The 20610-nt window shown below is 37.1% G+C and overlaps 1 protein-coding gene and 2 long non-coding RNA genes across 4 annotated transcripts in view; all 3 read right to left on the reverse strand.

Moving 5' to 3' along the window:
• The window catches only part of LOC118425602, a 10602-nt gene extending 7123 nt beyond the window's left edge, over positions 1 to 3479 (reverse strand). The window contains exons 1-2 of the long non-coding RNA XR_004832314.1: positions 3248 to 3479; positions 2867 to 3094 (exon numbers count right to left, since the gene is read on the reverse strand). This is a non-coding gene — a long non-coding RNA (uncharacterized LOC118425602). The remainder of the gene's footprint in view (positions 1 to 2866; positions 3095 to 3247) is intronic.
• Positions 3480 to 12484: 9005 nt separating this feature from the next.
• Positions 12485 to 17847, reverse strand: LOC118423543 (homeobox-containing protein 1-like). Its single transcript, XM_035831770.1, has 5 exons — positions 17358 to 17847; positions 15484 to 15619; positions 14225 to 14439; positions 13724 to 13942; positions 12485 to 12606 (listed from the first exon to the last, which is right to left on the reverse strand). The coding sequence occupies exons 1-5, from the start codon at positions 17521 to 17523 to the stop codon at positions 12485 to 12487; spliced, it is 858 nt and encodes a 285-aa protein (XP_035687663.1). The 5' UTR covers positions 17524 to 17847.
• A 1008-nt stretch (positions 17848 to 18855) lies between these two features.
• LOC118418539 overlaps positions 18856 to 20610 on the reverse strand; it is an 8073-nt gene continuing 6318 nt past the window's right edge. For both annotated transcript variants that reach the window (XR_004831464.1, XR_004831463.1), the window contains exon 2: positions 18856 to 19102. This is a non-coding gene — a long non-coding RNA (uncharacterized LOC118418539). The remainder of the gene's footprint in view (positions 19103 to 20610) is intronic.

The following is a 20610-nucleotide window of genomic DNA, read 5'->3' on the forward strand; positions in this document are numbered from 1 at the left end:
TTCAATGATAAACAGGTTTCCCAAGACAGCCAGAAATGGAAATCCCGCGTTAGTTGTTTGTGTCGTTTTTTCTCCCTGATTTGAATATGGGCACTATGTAGCTTTTTGAACAGGTTTGGGGGAAGTTTCCACTAAAAAAGGTGCGATTGAATAATGCAACAAGAGGCTTCAAGACGCTTTCAGCATTTCGTTAATTATCATGTCTTCACCGCTCGCCTTTTTGTTTTTGAGAGCCGTTATTGCACTACTTATTTCAGCCTCCGTGATTTGGCAATCAAGAGGCCCTTGCTCTGTGTTGAGTTCCTCCAGTGCCTTTAGATTGTCTTTAATTTTCATTTCAAATTCAGTGTCAAAATTTTGCCTCTCAAGCCTACGTTTTTCATGTAATGCTTTGAAGTGAGTTACCCATGAATCAGGCGGAATTTATTCTAAAGCTTTTGGAGTAGAATTGGCGTTTTTAAATTGTTTGAGTAGATTCCAAAAGGCGGTTGGATTATTTTCCTGAAGATTTTGGAGCTGCATTAAACAGTCAGTTTCATACTATTTTTTTTGCGCTTTCGAATTAGTTTGTTGTATTCCTTTTTCTTCCTAAAATAGCTACCTCGAATAAAAGGGTTCTTTGGGTTTTGTTGCAATAAATATTGCAGATTACGGAGCTCTTTCCGGGCCTCGAAGCAATTTTTTTGGAACCACTTTTTATTTGTTCGTTATATTTTTTGTTTATTGTTATGTTTAATTTGTAGTGACAGTGTAATTTTCCCCGCTATTTCTAAGATTTCCTGAAATTTGTAAACTTCTTTGTCGATGTCTGCATTTAAGATTGAGTTTAGATGCGTTGACAAATTAAAATTTTCAAGCTTGTGCGATAATGCTTGGCTGCGTAAAGCATTTATAAACTTTTCGCTAAAAATCTGTCTGGCAAAGGTTGCATATTTAATTTGGGTGTTTCGTTTTGAGATTCTTGTATGAGTGTCTTAATGTTTAGGGAGATCATACAATGATCAGAAAATTCGGTTAATGGATGTACTCTAAATATATTGATATTGTGGAAGAGGGTACTGCTAGCTATGACAATCCACAGTGCTACAGCCGTTGAGCTGGTAGCAGGTGAATCGGCCGCTGAGATCTCCCAGGACTCGCCCATTTAGAATGTTGAGGTTGGATTGGTAACATGGATCTGTCAATTCTTTGCCAAATGTGTTTGGTGGGTTTTTATTAGAATAATTTCTTGGGATGTTGAGAATTGGAATATGCTCAACGTCAGAATCTATTGGAGTTTCGTCCGCGAAGTCTTTCAAGTAGCCTAATCGATTATTAAAGTCTCCACCGAGAATCACAAAACCTCTAGCCGTAAAACGTGCCACGTCCTGTTCTAGTACATCAAAGATAGATTTTTTAGACCTTTTGTGGATCGAAGAGTTTACAGGACTGATATATACATTACCTATGAATACGTCTCTGGATAGGCCAAACGATTCCTTGGCTACACGGATCCAGAGAATATCTTTGCTTTCTGAAGTGCTGCTCTCTCGCCTTATAAATTTTGCTAGTTTGTTTTTAAATTAAAAGATAATACCACCTGATTTCCGTCTGGCTTTACTTTGTTTGTTCATAAGAGATGAAAAGTGCTGATAATGCTGTAGATCAACTTCTGACGTATCGTTACTCCATGTTTCAAGGAGGGAGAAGAAATCTATCATAATATTTTGTCAATTATGCATGGTTCACAAACAACTTCGTAAACATTCGCCATGATTTCCCCCCATAGAGTAATATAATCACCCGATTAACTAAAGACCAAAACCCGAAAAATCCCCATAAAGACCCCCCTCTCATGGCTCGCGTTATGTATGGCTCAATTAGATAACGATTGTTTTTGAATAAGTAGATGTTTCTCTCTCTATCAACATTAAAACCATTCACCAGACCCATTGCGCATAGATTTTATTGCGCATTAAAAATGAGTTAAATTTACAGTGACAAAAATTCTGCTTTCAATGGTTCAGGTAACCCCTAGCACACCCTCTTAACTTTAATGCATCATATTTAACTTTTGGTCTGTAACACTTTAGAACCCATGCTATATGGAAATACAAAACTTTTGTTCGTACTTTAATCAGATTTTTCAGAATAGCCATCGAACTTTCAGTAATTTTCAGACATAATTGTTGGATTTTGGAGGGTCCCTGAGGAGGGTCCCAGAACGACATTATCATAAATAGCTGGAGGATTTTAACTATATGGCTGTTCATAGTTCCACGTAGTTACCTATCACACATAAAAAAGTTTGAGTCGATTTGGCCGACCCCCATCTTCCGGCCTCTGCCTGGTTTTCTCGTGCAATGACTCTTGAAATACGAACCATGTCTTGGTCCTCACTGCACTGTTTAAAAGACAATATAACATGCTCCCCAAATGGCAGTTAAGGTTGATGGATTTGCCTTTGTATCCATAATAATGATTTCCTTAAGTTTAGCAATTCATTGTTCAATTATCATTGCCTAACCTATTTGGACGGGATATGGTCTTTTAGAGGCGAAGGGCTAATGGCTCTGGAAAGAAATAGACTAGCTTTATGCTTAGTGGCAGACATTTTTTGGTAATACATTTTCTAAAATCATTGGATAAGGATAAATACTACACAGAGTTATACATAAAATAAGCAAAGGATAAACAACGGTATGGAATCATCCAAAATTACACGAATGTCAGAATGACTCAAAACAAATGACGTAATGTCTTTGAAATCAATCGATGGTTCAACAAAAGGCAAAGACCACTTAAATATTTCTTACATTAAAGGATTTATACATCCAAACCTCTACCCATAAAGTGTTCCATGATCATAATTCTTATCAGGACGTACCTGTTAAGTTTGGAGGACGACAATTGTGCTTGGAGCTGTGTACCTTTTCACAAATGATCAAAGTTGCTGTTTTTGTCTGTGAATTCCCTAATTGTTCGACTGTTTCCATAACGCAGATATAGAATGCAAATACACCGACAAGTAGCAGGGCCAGACATTTCGCTTTTGATCCGTGTTCTACCTTTAAAAGCGACATCGGTATTCCTTGCATTTTTGCAAGTCTAGAATCTGCAAAAAAGTGCAAAGATAGTATGAGAATACAAAAAAAGGATTGCAGTTTTTTTGTGTGTGTCCGAAACATGTATAAAAAAAGCAATGCTTCACAGCTATCGAAAATGAGCTGCACGAAAAAGCTCATTTCCAGAATGGAAACTGACTTACACATCCCTGGAAATTGTCCGTGTCCTTCAAAACCCTGAGGTGTCCTGCCTGCGAACGAGAAGTGTGCAGTCCTTTACATGTCCTAGAATTTCGCGGAAATGCACCATTCTTGTGTACAGGACGTGTAAAGGGCTTGAAATACCCTTACAGATGCCCTTGAAACAACAGGACATGAGCAGTGTGTTGCATTGTGTATTGGCGGAATATGCATACATTAGCGGCCAATTATCACCTAATTATCTTTCCCGGTCTGCCTCACCCAGTGCACTTCTTTTGTCATGGAAAGTGGCGTCGAGAGTACTGCCCCCCCCCCCCCAATTGAATGTTGCCCCCCTCCCCTTTAATATTTTGCAGTTTCTTGCTCGCATTTCATTCTTTAAAGGCGCCATATATTTATTCATACTGAAAGAAGACAATTTGCATTAGTGTTTGTTTGTGTGTGTAATAGGTTGGAGTCGCGAGTGACTTTTGTTTGTGCAAATGCCACACTGCACCAAATTGGATATTTAAGCATGCTTAATGGGATTCGTAAATGAAGCTTAAACATTTGAATATGATTAAGCTAGAGTCCATTCCAAGACACCATGCGGATGTTTGTTGCCATTGTTTAGAATTGATTTTAAAGTTTTGTAATTATATGTCTAGGACATTTGATACTTCAGAAATATTTTTAACACTGTTTCAACTTAATAAATATTTCCCTGGTCCTGTAAAACTTTGGAAATATTCATGGTGTGGAATTTGGATACTTCTAATGGTTTCTAAATAATGATAACAGCATTCTACCATTATTTACCATTTCTACCATTTTTTGTAAATGGTTCGGTGGGTTGGGAAGAAAGCAATTCACACATCCTTGCAAATTATGGTTCGGTGCCATGCAACAATGGCCCACCACAAAGAATCCACCAGTGCCCATCAGTAAAACCTAAAAATATACAGATACAACAATGGGGCTTACTTTTGTGGGGGCAATAAACTAATTTTACCATTTGACAAAGTTTACAAATATTTGTAAATATTTGTAAATGTGAAAAAAATCACACAGAGGTTTCACAATTATTCTAACTTCAAAGGAATTCAAATAGATGAGTATTTTCTTAATGAATTATTTGAAAAGAATTTATTTATTGTGGCTCAGATATTCTTTTATTCAAAATAATTCAGACTTATTATAGATATCGCCTAAAAACTCTCAGGGTGTCTTGGAATGGACTCTATCATTAAACTTCATTTAAGAAGTCGTAAATGCTAAAAATCCAAAAGCTCTAGAATAAATTCCGCCTGATTCATGGGTAACTCACTTCAAAGCATTACATGAAAAACGTAGGCTTGAGAGGCAAAATTTTGACACTGAATTTGAAATAAAAATTAAAGACAATCTAAAGGCACTGGAGGAACTCAACACAGAGCAAGGGCCTTTTGATTGCCAAATCACGGAGGCTGAAACTAAAAATCGATATCTAAGACACATTTAAGAAAAACGTTAAGTCCACTTAAACATGTAAATAACTGTACATATTAGTTAAGGTACACTTAACTTTGCCTTAAAGATATGACATCAATTTGTGCAGTTTTGCCAACAAAGTTGATATGTATTGACTAAAATAATCATCGCTTCTACTCTTCATTTTCATTATTTATATACAATACTTTTAAACGCCTATTAGGAAAGTTTAAAGTCGTTTATTTAAGCTTTATTTAAGCTGCTTAAACTTGGAGGTAGCAGCGTCTGTCATCAGTCTAATATTTTCTTCAATACATGGATTTTGAATACTTTACTCCTTGATATTTTGTCATACTACAGTTTATTCAAAAGCTTCCGCGCACACGCCTTTTATAATTACAATGAGGAGGCAAAAGTCCTGCAGAAGCGGACAACAACAACTCTGCATTGTCATAATACTGCCAAAAAATATGTAGTACAATTTATTGATTATGTGATAGGGTTTCAGATATAAAGACATAAAACTTAATATCTTAAAGCTATAGCATGCAATGCCTAATTGTTTTAGATTCGAAGGCGTCGCGTAGGAGACGGCCTGTGCAGTCTACGCAAACTAAAACAAAACAAAACAAAGCATCATACAAATATTTGGTTTACCGATGTGGTAACTGATTTTCTCGAATTGTGCACATTTTCAGCCTTGTAAAAACTTGCACAGTATCAAAAGATCGACCAATATGGGTTGCAGAACACAAATTGTGAAGTAGCGGGTTTAATGAAAGCCAGCAAGTGTATCTAGGTCATAAAAACAAATTCAGGTTCCGAGCGGGATTTTTTCTTTGCTTACATATCCACTGACTCAACCCACGCCATCTTTCTTTCAATCCATTTCTAAGCTTTAAAACACAATCAAGTACCAAATTGTACCGTAGACACAACAGAAAGTCGTTCATACTGGATCACATAAAGTTCATGTTTTCATAACTTACATTATTAGATATAACGCGCTGCAGCAGTCTCTCCCAGCCTGGGGGCTGAATTTCCTCGGCACAATAAGAATTCATTTCTGCAAGGACATTCTATAGTGCGTTTTTTAATGTCTTTGATTTCCACCAGGCTCATCTGAGCTCTTTATGATTTGACTTCTCCTGCTGGCTTTAATTAACCTTATCATGTTTGTATTTGACTGAACTTATTCATTTTGTTTCCATGCAGTGGTAAAATGTACAATTTCTAGACGTGATTTCTGCATGAGCATTTAGCTTTTTAGCATGTATTTAGACTGGAATACATTTTACACCCTTCTTGGGCTGTTGACTTAGACTCTATTGTTCAATTGTGAGATGGTCAGCAAGCCTGTCTATGAATAACAATAGCAATACACATAACATAGACCATCATGTCTGCTGACTATGCAAATCATTGTTTCAATTTAAACAACGCGCGATTTCCAATTTAAATCTAGTCTAGTACTCACTCTCCTAATTCAAATCTAGTCTGTCATCATTTGGTGATCGTAGCTTGCTTGGGTGTGGACCTGCTACATCTCCAACGTATAACTCAGCCCAGGGGACGCAGACTATAATGGCTCCAGGACACAAACACCGTACGGTCACCAAGAACAACAAAGCCGTGAGCCTGGCCGGTCGGTCAACTATTGCTGCCTGGACAAGAATTGGATCACCCTGCTTATTGGAGGAAAGCGCTAGCCGGCCAATGGATACCCTGTGAAGCCAGAACTCCTAAGAGCCAGCACGCAAAGGTTTACTAATCCCCGCGCCCCGGGACCAAAACACCCCAACACGCCCGTCTAGCGATCCAGCTAGCAACTATCGCTTTGCCTCTCGGAGAAGAAAGCGATAGTCGGGGGTCGACGTAAGTAGGGCCAGCTGGTAGTACGGACGCGCGTTGGGCAGGCGGGGATCGGTATTCTCGTTACCCAGTTTGGTTTCCTAGAGTAGGCAAGGGAGCGCAGCGTATCAAGCCCGGGGAGTTACGCCGCCGCGCCGGCTAGTCGATTTATGGGGCATGTATCTCCTTCAACCCTGAACGAAAGTCAACGTAGTTCAAGATCGTTTCCATATGACCTTGAGTCCTGAAACATCTGAATGGACGGAGCTGGATGAAGAATGCAGAAAGCAAGATTTTCTACTGGCCCAGGAGTGAATGCATCACGCCGAGACATAGAAGGTGAAGCTAAACATGGCATATTTGAATGCGTGCATGTACAAAGGTTGGAACACAACAACGGCTGGCCATAAAAAACAAACAAGAAAGGATACCTGAATTACATAACATTACACCACATTACATAAAAGATACATTCACATGATCGTATTATGCAAAATCATTGAACTAATGGATCGTATATCAAGCTTAAATATCGATATTTACAACTGATTTACAGATCTTAAATGGATGCCATTAATTACTCTTTAAGAATACTTAAACTTAAACTTAAGACAACTTAAATCACATCTTTAACGGATCTTTACAGAGCTTAAAGGTAGCGTAATCATTTGGAATTAAGTATGCTTTACGAAGCTTATATGTTGCTTAAATGTGTACCACTACGTGCCGTTTACGAACGCATGTAGTTATGGCTTCAACATAATATTTACCAATGCGTAAGCATTGCGTAAAGTAACTTAAAGAATACCAATACGGAACCCTTAAGCACACTTTAAGAGAGCTTAAACAGCGGTTTTTATGCAGTGCCAGCAGGTCTCTTGCTGTCTTCTAGTCTTCTCAGGCTACTAGAATGTACTTCTTGACGGCAGGGTAATGCATTTGTCGCTAATAGATGAGGGTCCCTTCAATACCCAAACATTAGCTCGTTTTGATATTCCTCCATATTATTTCCATCGAAAGCAAAGTCAAATGCCGACTGCAGTATCAACGGCTACAGTTGTATACGGAAGCTCCTTGATCCATGAAGCCATGGGAGATAACTATGGCCCGACAGTGGCATCAGTTGCAGCTGACGTTCTGTTCCGCGATCTTCACAGAAAGTCTTTGCTGTTGTAAAATAATGACCAATGTCTTACTAGTATGTTCCTCGGTACCATCAGATAACGCACACTGGTATCTAGACACACTTGGACAGCGAGAACGCACATCCACATCTTAAAAATTGCAAAAAACATGAATAAAATCATTTTAAAGGTGAAAAAAAATTAAAAAAAATAAAACACCGAAGGGACACTGGCTCACTCTATCCTTGTTCAAAATTTCAAGTCATTCGGTCCAAAAACGACGGAGTTGATTCGATTTTAAGATTTGACAGGAGAAAGAAGAAAGAAACATTACAAATACAATATGTTTCACCATACCTATGGTATGGCTGAAATATAATTAAAAGAGATGTTGTTAGCCAACCTATTGAGTTGGGAGGATTAGGCCTGACAAACTTAGATCTCGAAAGGCAAGCCCTACTTGCATCCTGGATACCAAGGTTAGAGACGAATGACAACGCAAGATGGAAAGTTGTCGCTTGAAAGACCAAGGTGGTACTTTAAAATCACCCAATAAATCCGGCTAACGTAAACTACCGGGTTCAGTCTACAGCAGGCTCGCATTCAGTGAACATGGGTACTGGAGTATGGCTCATTGAGGTGAGGTATTCCGTAGAGCTAGAGTTCAAATAGTTACAGATAGATAAAGAGTTTTAGTTTGTTTGCACATAAAAAGTAACTTTGTAAGCTTTGTCTAAACAGAAATCATGTGAAGTAATGACCACGGGTCCACTAAGCCAGCCTGGAACTTTGTGGAAGGGAACATTCAGGGCACTAAGATATTATACCATTCATTGTTGCTGGTGGTGACTGTACAAGTAAATCTATTTATTAACATTGCAAAGACGGTGCTACGATTAGAAGTTCTATTTGTAGACACACAAAATCCAACAGGAAGCTAATAACTACTTGAAAAGAAATACAAATTTGAGAGGGACTAATCTTACCAAAATAAATGATCTTATTCTATATAGATACAATGAGGGTGATAGCTCTTATTTCAAAACAAGACACCAAATAGCTTCTGAAAGGTAAGATAATAAATAGCAATGATACTGACATTCAGTAACTCAGACAAAGGTAGAGAGCAAGAAAGTGCAGGAAAGAGTGTAGATATACTTCTAGATAGACTAAATTCAACGGCACAAGAAATCTGGCAACATTTTGAATTTTCAACATTGGTCTGATATTTCTTCCTTCAAACCTAATATTGTAGAAAATATGGTGTGGTGTTTTAAGCCTTGCAGCACGCTTAAGTGTCACTTTGCTTTGTTTGACAGTATTTTGTTGACAAGTAGTGGAGAAAATTTTCAAACAGATCTGACAGTTATCATGCTAATAACTTTCAACCTTATGTCGTAATACCATCCCTTTGTTCCTGGCAGCAGACACTGGCTGGACTCCCCATGGCTTCTAATTAGTTTCTGCAGTCTAGAGGGTCAATTCAGCTTTCAAACCTCCAGGTAGAGTTCAGCAGAGAGCATCTATATAGTTTTATGGTTATTGTTGATCCTGGGTCCAGATTTCTGGTCTTTAACATTCATAAACTCCCTTGGTCAAGACAACTTACTATTACATATGAACTTTACTTCTGATAAAGATGGTTTTGACATGAATAAATTCCCCACATTTTTTAAACAGGTAATATCAGCCTTCCACTCTGCTGGTGGAGGAGGTAAGAACAAACCCTCTAGTGTGTAAGTGAAATAATTGGAGAAACTATATGGTGCAACAAATATTAAGGTCAGAAGGTAAAACAATTTTCTTTCCAACCTGTATAAAAATATAAACATAATATTCATAAAAGACATTTTCCCCTTAGACAGGTTCATGTCTATAAATCACTACCATCAGCTTAACCTAAACACAAGACCTAATGGTATTATTGAATATATAATCCTGTTTCAAGCTATACCCCTTACATAGAAGAATGCAATAAGAAACCATAGAGGCCAATTCTTAATCAAAGATTAGAGCTTAACACCCTTACCCCATGTATATTTGATGGTAAAACAACAAAACAAATCAAAAGCAAGAACACCTGCAAATTATTTTACAACGCAACAGTGCATGCACAGATCAAGGAACCAACATGCTGTAAAAAATTGCAATCCATATTTCCTACCGAAACCCTGGCAAAGGAAAATATCTGGAGACGGTTAAGCATACAGACCTGTAAATACACTAAGTTAGCAGAGTTAAACTACAAACTATTACACCGGATATTACCATGGGTGCACAATCTTCTTGAATGGGGTATCAAAGATGAAACGTTATAAAAATATGAGGCAACATGTACTCTTTGTAGCAGTGGAAGCATAGACGACCATGAGCATATGTTATTTAAATGTGAAAGACTGTAATTTCTGGAAATTAGTTAACACATATGTACCCTTGCCCATCCTAAAAATTACTTTTCAGGAGACTCTATTACGAAAAATTCATCATTAAATAGAACCTTTACTGTTACTGTTGCTAAATGGACAATCTTTACGTTCAATTTTCGAAATACAGCTAACGTTACAAGGTATGTATAAAGGCTGTATATTGTGCCTATTTAACTAGGATTGTCTGCAAGGTCGACGTCTCTCTTCAATTTGTTTCCTTTTCACAGACTAGTTGCGGGCTATTCAAATCGTAGTAATTGTCGTTGACCTGTCCTCGCTAGAAAGTTACTGGGTGTGTTTTAGTGAACACGGGGGGGGGGGGGGGTGAGGCCTGCGCCAACTTTGATGTCCTATAACGCCAGAACGCTTCACGCTCAATACATCAAATTTGATGAATTTCCTAAAAAATTATTGGCAACAATTTCACGAAGTTTACAATTTTTCCATTTTTAGTGCCATGGCAACCGTTTGTTGAGAGGCAGTTTTGCCCAAAATCATATTTTTGGCTCAAAGTATTTTTTTAGTTTTATTTGCTATATTACTGCTATTTTGTTACTTAAATAAAATCTTATATTATTGAGCATACCTTTCATAATTATATGTGCATTAATCATGCTAATTTCATGACGTCATCAACACAAAATCCAAAATGGCGGACCAAACTGCCTGGTATTTTTTCATCAAAAACCATCTAAATGAATGAATTCAGTCTATTTCTATTGCCCTTAGTGATTATTTGTTGCAAAATGTTTTCTGACCCTTTTTTCATGGGTCTGCGCCAACTTTGACCTCATATAGCTCCCGAACGGCTTGTGTTAGAACAAACAAACTTGGTGAGCTTTCCTGAAATATCGTTGCCAACAATTTAAAAAAAAATTGGGTTAGTTTACAATTTTTCGTGTTGCCATGGCAACGGGTTTCTGAAAGGCAATTTAAAAAAAAAAAACTAATTTTGGTTTAAACAATGGGATGTTAAGATTTTCTTGCTAAACATCTGTTCATATATATTTAATATCTAACACATCTTATTGTAACATTTATAATTAAATTTTCATAAATTATGCTAATGAGATGACGCAATTGGTCAAAATCCAAGATGGCCGACAAGATCATGATGAAAAGTATAACAAGCTTATTTTTACTCAAATTTCACACTACTTGGTATTTTCTCAAAGAAAACATTCATGTGAACGTTTTTAATCCATTTTCAAGGGATTTTAACGTTATTTGTTGAAAAAAATTATCTTGACAAATTTCAGGTTGATTATCCAAGATGGCGGATAGCTAAACCTTTATTGCTAACTTTTGAGTGAGATATTTAGGTATTATGGGAATTCCCAGTTTTAGCCAAAAATATCAATTAATTACGTGATAATTACGTCATATTACGTCATAATGATAGAAAAATTCAGGAATCATAAAACTCGATGAGCATAACCTTCCCTGCAAATTTAGTGATCGTATAGTAAGCCATTTTGAAAATACGAAGGGGGGGCGATAAACTTCCCAGGATAATTTAATCAACAATGAGCCTTTCTCGGTAAAACGTATGCAAACTTATAAGACATATATACAAACAAACTAGAAATGTCACAATGACATACATTTATATTCGTCTGTATTGACCCCATACGTTGGTTTAAGGTTTAAAATGATAGCATGTGTTTGAATAATACAACTCGACATTAAAGACCATGCAATGAACATACTCCTAGGTTTACTGCCAGTCCTTGTTTACCTTTTGCAACTGAACCTCAACTCATAATGCAAGGTCTACGATCGAGTAATTCATTTTATATCTTTATTGTCTGATAAAAACCCATTATTGAAATAAGAGGCGAAATGATAGGACGACTGTTATTTACTTATAAACCCTACCTAGTTGGGGGGGGGGGGGGGGGTAAAGTTCCAGCACCAACTTTGACGTCGTATGACTGTCGAACGACGTGTGCTAGAACTACGAAACTTGGTGACTTTTCCTTAAATTTTGTTGGCATCAATTCCAAGAAAAAAATGATGTAATTTTATGACGTTATATATGCCTCAGTGTCGTCGACATTGGTAACAAAAGACTTGGCAGACTTACATACTAATAAGGTAGCGTAATTCGGAAATTCTATATATAGACGGTTTAAGTCAAACATATGATACTATGACGTCATAATCACGTATTACTACGTCATATTACGTCAGAACGCTACCAACATTACAGAAAACATAAAGCTTTGCTAGTACATTGCCCCTTCCAAATTTTTATCATTGTAACCAAAGCCGTTTTGAAATTACGAAGGGACAAAAGTCAAAAGACCCCCCCCCCCCGGGCCCCAGGTATTCCAGTCGAGATTAATAAAATCTGGTAGTGTAAGATTTTTTGATATCTTTAAGAAACCTATTTCCGCAAAGCTAACTCCAACGATCGTTGGTGCTTTGTTATATTCTGAAACCACCTATCCATGAACCATGTCTGGACTTGCGCTGATGTCATCAGCTGGCCATGAGGGTACTCTTCACCTGTACAAACAAACATGAAATATCTAATATAAATGTCTATCATACATGATAATAAGTTAACTTAATTATTTTAACACCTTGTTACGTTTGTTGTTGTGGTTTGAATTATTCCATAGCAAACATCAAAAGAAACAAACTTCAGTTTTTATGCCACTTTTTATACACGTTCTCCATATTTCTAGGAACACAACTGTGAGTAAAAAGCAATGTAAGTGATAAACCCCTTGCAACTAGGGCTTTTGTATGATAAATAAGCTGTGAGTTCAAATTTGAAACTGAAATCCCTTATTTACGACACTACATGTAGTATCAAGTTGTTAGAAAAATTTCAGCTTGTAATTTTTATCAATTCATCACCAACTGTTATTGATTTTGTTCGGCCCGGATGCACTTTGACCCTGACCACGTAATTTGTCATCACTCGAGAGATCCTGTTGTCCAACGGATTGCACGGTTTCTTTTGCTCGTCCTCTCACCACCCACCACCCCTTTTCTCCACCAAGTACTTTTTAAGTTTATGTAGGCTATTTTAGTTGTTTAAGTAATACTGTTTTGTGTGTTTAAACCTTTCCCTTTTTTTGGCCAAACAGTATCGGTAGTAGCAGCTCTTATCTGCATAAGAATATATAGCTTTTACAAAGGATATTGGTATTTTTTTTAAATTCAGCCCTTGCTTAGACAATGATAAAGAACAACATAACACTGAATTCAATATAGCGGAAAGTCTGGTCAATGTGTGTTAGTTGATCTTTCTACCATAAAAACTGAAGTGGTGGATATTGCTCTATGTAATATCCAGCCTTCTTGGAACTCACTGGGCCACCTTACTTGACAACATTTATTGAAAAGTAGTAAAAGTTCAATTTTTTTCAAGCAGACCTGACGGTTATTATGCAAATAACTGTCTGCTATGTGTTGCCATTGTTTCTGCCTGCAGCCTAGGTTTAAGTTTCCATGTTTTTAATTAGTTTATGTGGTCTGGAGAGTCAATTATTGTGCCAAAGTCCTGTCAGGGGACAGCAGGGAGCAACTGCACTAGTTTACGATTATGGTTGTTCCCTGGACAGAAATCCTCCAGTTTAAGGAAAGTCTTTAAAATAAGTTTGCAACACCATACCTGCTTTTTGTAACTCGTCATTACAGACACGTGCAATCTCCTCTCTCTGGTTCTCGGTGGGGTTTTTGTCCATTTGGAAGAACCTCTCCAGTATCACTGTAGCTGCTGATGGCCACTTCACCATAAACCTGCGCTGCTTGTGGTCAAGGCCATGAGCAGGGCTATCATTTGTCAAATCGAATGTCCTCTTCATGGTACTTTGCTGACTGCAACTGGTATCTAAAAGATACATGTATACAAGCAGCCTTAGGAAATAGTCAACTTTCGTTAAAATTTTCAACTCCATTAACATTAGCCAGCAGGGTACCAGTATTGATACAGTCCTAAATCAAAACCAGTACGGAATCCCACGGTTAAATACAATCAATTGAAATAAGGCAATAATGATACGCTAGGATGTGTACAGAGTAGTATTGTCATTTTAGACTGTACTTCAATATAACTGTCTCTTGACAAATATTGAGAAATATTATTTTATCCGAATAAAGATAACTGAAGTACCTGATATCCCTGACATATTCCTCTTCTGCCTCAGGTACCAAGTATAGAGAGCTCTTTTATTGACCGGTTTCAGCCCTCGACCATGTAAAAGAAACGCTGACACCACACTCTGGCTGGTGCCGATTTGTTTTGACACAGTGTCTTGACTAATGTGATGAATACGGAGAAAAGTCTTGATTTCAGAATTTAAGTCCGTCATATCTGTACCAATTTTCCTGGAAAGAGAACATACCATTTGTAAGTCATTGCTTGTTATAGATTTGTGACAATACATCGGTGTTCAAAAGAAATCGGTAACATGATTTGTTTTAAAAAAAATTCACGATGTGCATATTCCTAATGATTTATATACATTGTTAAAAGAGATGTTATTTACTTGTTACCTCAATATATTTCATGGCTTATACTTGCACTAGCGTTTGTGTGTTTGTCTATCTGCGTGGGGCTTTTTTGTCAAAACAATCCAAAGACTTAAAACAGGAACAACGGATTTTCATTTTTTTTGGGCCATGAAGGTAGCTTAGGCTAAAATTTATATAATGCTATTCATGTTATGCAAATTTTATTGCAAAAGCTATTTTACTTGCTCTCTCACAGCCCATGACAAAAGATATCATCATTCCAAGGACCATGACAATCTGTCAACCCAAATGATTAAACTCCATAGGAATGATGCAACTACATAGGCGCGGGAAAATTCCTGTAGAATTCCGGGAATTTTTGCCAATCGGACGTATCATATACTATCAGACTAGTCCCTGAGATATAAAAACATATATCTAGCTATAAAAACACTCTCTTACCACCACACATTCACCCATTTCACGGAGGTTGAGTTCTACGAACGCATGTTAAGTAACACATATTTCCATTGATATGTCACTTACCAAGAGTACCCAAATCACCCCGACCAATCGCTTGGGGATATTCCCTCCTCTAGAAAATGTGACACTCCTTGACTTTCCAGGGGACATTCCTCTCGGAAAGAGGACATACCTCCCTTTATGAGGGACACTCCACGGAAAATAGTATGGTTATCAGGGAAAGTGGACATCCCTCGGACAACCCGGCCGACCTGTGTTAGAAACTTCTGTCATGTACATGTGTCAGGGAGGGAGGCCTTAAAACTTGATAACCACACGGATATTTAGGCTAAAACTCAATGTTTGTGCTTACCGGACATTCGATACGTCGCCATTAAAACACTGATACATATAGAAGGTGGCGTGAGAAAAGAAAATAAGAAAGAAAATAATTACCGCATTAACTCGTCCACATCTGTCATTAACTTCTCATCTGTGATTTGCTCCAGAGATGTCTTTACGCAGGGAATGACCTCACCATCTACCTTCTCGGCTTTTTTCTCCTTTGACTCTTTCCCATTTTGATGGAGTTCTAGTGGAGTTTCAAAAAGTTTAGAAGATGATAGTCAAACGATTTTTAACCCTATTCAGCGAAAGCCGCCCCGCCGGTTCATGGATAACCCAAAAAGCCAGGTCTGAATAGGGTTAAATTTCTTTTTGAGGTAATTAGACATGCACATTTTTATCTGGTTGTGTATGATGTGTGTATGTTTTTGGCATTTTCTATTCGTATGTCGGACACTGTTAGCCCACATAGTAGTCATCTATGATAATAAATCCTATCTAGACCGGGGGCCCGCCCCAACATCCATGTCGCATATTGTCTGGACCGCTTAAGCTAGAGCCACAAAACGTCGTTAGCTTTCTTAACCTATCCAGACTGGGCTTTTTGGTCATTCCCTTGACTGGGGTGGGGGGGGTGCTCATTCGGCCCCGACTTCATATTTTCAAACGGCTTACTGTACGATTACCAAATTTGCAGGCAGTGATATACTCATTGAGTTTTATAATTCCTAATTTTTTGTTTAATTATGACATATAATTCCCGTAATACCTAAATACTTCAAAGAATAAGTTACCAATGAAGGTTTCTTATAAATATGTAAGTGTTATAGCTAGAGCCACCAAACGTCGTAAGCTTTCTTAACTTATCCAGACTGGGCTTTTTGGGCATTCCCTTGACTGGGGTGGGGGGGGGGGGTGCTCATTCGGCCCCGACTTCATATTCTCAAACGGCTTACTGTACGATCACCACATTTGCAGGCAGTGATATAGTTGAGTTTTATAATTCCTAATTTTTTTGTATAATTATGACATATAATTCCCGTAATACCTAAATACTTCAAAGAATAAGTTACCAATAAAGGTGTCTTATAAATATGTAAGTGTTATAAGACTTCTGTTGTCTAAACCCGACGCAACGACGTCAAAATGACTTAAAAATGATCATCTTGGATGATCATCCTTAATGATCATCTTGGATGATCATCCTTTATTTTCATAAGATACATTTTTCAACATATAACGCTAAAACTCGGTGAAAACGGATTAAAAATGTTCACATGAATGTGTTCTGTAAGAAAATACCAAGGCCAGTCTGGATAGGGTTAAATGAATAGATACGGATTGTTTATGTTAGTTTGGTGACATAATTGGCGAAAATCCAAGATGGCGGACTTAACGAACAGATAAAAGATAACTACATACATAATGTAAAGTAGCTTATTATCACCTAAAGTTCGGATTTACCAGTTATCCATCAAATAGTTTGCAAAAAAAATTTGGTCTTGTATCTATATCGTCTTTTGCGGAATAACATGATTAATGATTCAGGCAATATATTTATATTGACGTCGTATTTAGTCATAATAGCGTCGAATTTTTTAAAGTCTTTAGATATTATCTACATCATTCTCTGAAAATTTGGTGGTTTATAGTTTGTTTAAGAGTTAAAAGAGTTAGATGGGGCGGCCTCAAAAGCAACCCTCCCCCTTCCCGGTCAGACGAATGACTCAAAAAAGGACGGTCTGAAAAGGGTTAAAGATTTTCCAAAATATTTTTCCCTTTCAACCTAGGAGACTTTTTTCCGTCATGTATGTAGACAAGGATGCCTTTATTTAACTTTTCACGACCAATACGATCAATTATACCCCATATCTTCCAAGATTCAAAATGAAATAAAGTTAATGAATGTATATATTTTTGCAACATTTCCTTCTTTCGAACATAGAAAATACTTAAATACAGGAACGTGGCTTGCAGATATGTACCGTCGATATCGATGTTTGTTGTTATATGTTGCTGCATGTAGGGCATGATGTGGAAGATGCTGTCCTCTGACAGACCAGTCTGCTGCAGACTCTGATAAACCGACAACTGACGCGTCAGCAGGATGAGCTGCTCACGTGTGAATATCGGTGGTTCATTGACGCACATAGGTAACTTCTCCCTGCAACAACAAAGGGCTTTCTTGAACTAGTTGGACTGTAAAATCCACTACAAAATTGGACACCCCCCAATTTTCAACTAAAGAGCACCAGCGTTTGTCATGGGAAGACTGGTGCTGTATAGTCAAAAATTTGTGTGGGGCAAATTTTTAAAGTCCAACTAGTTCAAAAATAACTTATGGACTTTTAAGTTAACACAGGGCTTTAATGTTCATGTGGTAAAGTCAATGTGTCATTGTTAGCTTTATTGTATCATACGACCATTAGGTCTACACTTTTAGAAATATACACATTTGCATTTTCATTAATTAGATTTTTCTCTTAACCCCCTTATATATAGCCAGGCTTTAGCACGGTGAGTGTATCCCGATTCAAGTTTCATTTATAACCCTCAAACATCTGAGTTGGGTCCATTTAAACCCCTGAAGAAAATTTTAGCTACCATTTGAACATTTTTTATCCGAAGAAAAATTCATCCAGTGAATTTTTCACTCAGTATCTTGAAATTCTATGGAAACTATAAATAAAAGACTGTGTTTATCCATCTGGAGTCCATGGACATGCAGTTTAAAAAAAAAATTAAAACCCACCCCTTAACTACTAATCGTATAACCACCAAATTTTCATGATATGATGATAAATCTTAAACTTGTATCCTCACAACAACTTTTGTGTCATCAGCATATCATGTGACTACATTATAACGTCATTTAGCGAAAAAGGGTGGCCATATTGGATTTTGACCTTTGCTGTCATAAAATTAGCATAAATCGTAACTTTTGAATCATTAAAGTTCCATAAAATTTTATAGGATTAATTTGATATAAGAAAACAAGTGTAGCTTAATGAGAGAACCTTGTTTGTTTGGATCGAAATTGGCAAGTTTTGGAAAACGTATACCTGTCAGATTTCGTTGCGTGGCAACACAAATAAAAAACTTACTTTATTGACTCACTTTATTGTACTTTTGGTAGCATTTTTGTGATAAATTACCAAGTTTAGTAGCTGTAGTGCTTAATGTTCATGAGCTATGCGACAGAAAAGTTGCCTAAGGCCTCAAAATTCTCCTTCCTGCTCAGAATATGGTTAGTGCAAAACGTGGTCCTTCTGATCGTTTTCATAAATTATGATAATGAGCTGGACTTAGCAACACCTCAACATGTCAAAATATTCCTCTTACATTGCCAAAACAATGTATGTACAATGATCACCGATAAGAAGTACAAATGAGATTTTATTGTACGATCATATTGGGGTCATTTAAGTCGCAAAAAAGATCGGGTGCTTGAGAGTTAAAAGAAAGTATAAAGAAATCAGTTGATTTAAAATACCAGTAATGGGTAATAACCTTTAATCTGAACATAGACTAGAATTTCTAAGACATAATGACAAATGTACCCTAAATTACAGCTCTGCTGCATCATGCGGATGGTTTGAACATGTTGTCCCGCGGCAGGCCGGCCTGCTGAAGTCTCTCACCAATGGACACCAGACGTGTCAGCAGGTTAAACTGCTCCAGGGTAAACTTTGGCTCCATTTGCTCTATTCTTCCGTCGGGCATCTTATTCCTAGGGATAAGACATTTAAACATCTGACTATATCTGCATCCCAATTTCTAAACATATTTATTGCAACCAAAACAAGGTTATGTTTTCTGTTTTGCCACGATAGATTGGCTGGGTATAAGTCGCTGTAAGTCCGGTAATGCTTTACATGATTAGTCATTTATGTTGCGAATAATGAGTTTTTTTTGCATAAAGAAAATGGAAATATAGTTGCAGTCCACAATCATTTTTAAACATGTGGCATATGTACCTGAGAATGATGGAATCATCATTAGAGATCGGTTATTCCAATGTAAATGCCGTTTGCAACATTTATGAAAAAAAAAAAAAAACTACGGTATCATAGAAATGTAAATGTATCAATTCATGATATGATACTACCCCCATCCCCATCTCCCCTGCCTTCCCCTGAAATGTGTTTATTTTGCCATTATTTTTCTGAATGGTTAATGGATGTTAGTTTTTTTAATTAACACTCAAACACCCGAGTGGGGTCCATTTGGACCCCAGGCGTAAATTTTGAAGTACCATTTGAACATTTTTTATCTGAACAAAAATTCCAAACGGACCCCAGCAAAAAAGTGCAGCTTTTGAAACAAACTTTTGGGTCTAACTCCCTAACTACTTATCGTATCACCACCCAACTTTTAGAAGATAACAAACATGTAAAACTAAATCCTCATAAAAAATTTTGTGTCATCACCATATAATATGACGACATTATGACGTCATTTAGCTAATAAGGACGGCCATCTTGGATTTTGACTAATGACTTAATGAAATTAGCATAAATTATAAATTTTGAATCATGAAAATAGCATTGAATTTCATAGAATTTTATTGTTGTAAGAAAACAAGCATTGTTTACCAAGAAAACCTTGTTTAAATCGAAATTGGCAAATTTTGGCAAAAATATGCCTGTCATAAATCTGTTGCCATGGCAACCCCAAATAATGAAAAATTTACTTTATTGACAAAAAAATTTTGCTAACAATATTTTGCGATATATTACCAAGTTTCGTAGCTTTAGCACTAGCCGTTCATGAGTTATGCGACATAAAGGCTGCTGAAGGCCTCAAAATTCCCCTCTCTGGTCAGAATGGGTTTAGTGCAAAAGATGGTCCTTCTGATCTTTTGCATAAATTATGATAATGAGGTGGAATTAGCAACACCTTAACATGTCGAAATATTTCTCTTATACTAACGAAGCAATGTATGTGGAATACTAACTTAACCCTATCCAGACTAGGCTTTTTGGGCCTTCCCTGGCCTGGGATTCGACCCCCCTTCGTATTTTCAAAACGGCTTACTGTACGATCACCAAATTTGCACTTTTAAAATTTTTATATCATTGTGACGTAATATGATGTAATTAGGACGTCATTAATTGGTATTTTTGGCTAAGACGGGGAATTCCCATAATACCTAGATATCTCAATCAAAACGTTACCAATAACGGTTTCTTATTAATATTTAAGTGTTATTAGACTTCTGTTCACATAAATGTTTTC

This window comes from Branchiostoma floridae, chromosome 1 (assembly GCF_000003815.2).
Source record: "Branchiostoma floridae strain S238N-H82 chromosome 1, Bfl_VNyyK, whole genome shotgun sequence".
NCBI lineage: Eukaryota > Metazoa > Chordata > Leptocardii > Amphioxiformes > Branchiostomatidae > Branchiostoma > Branchiostoma floridae.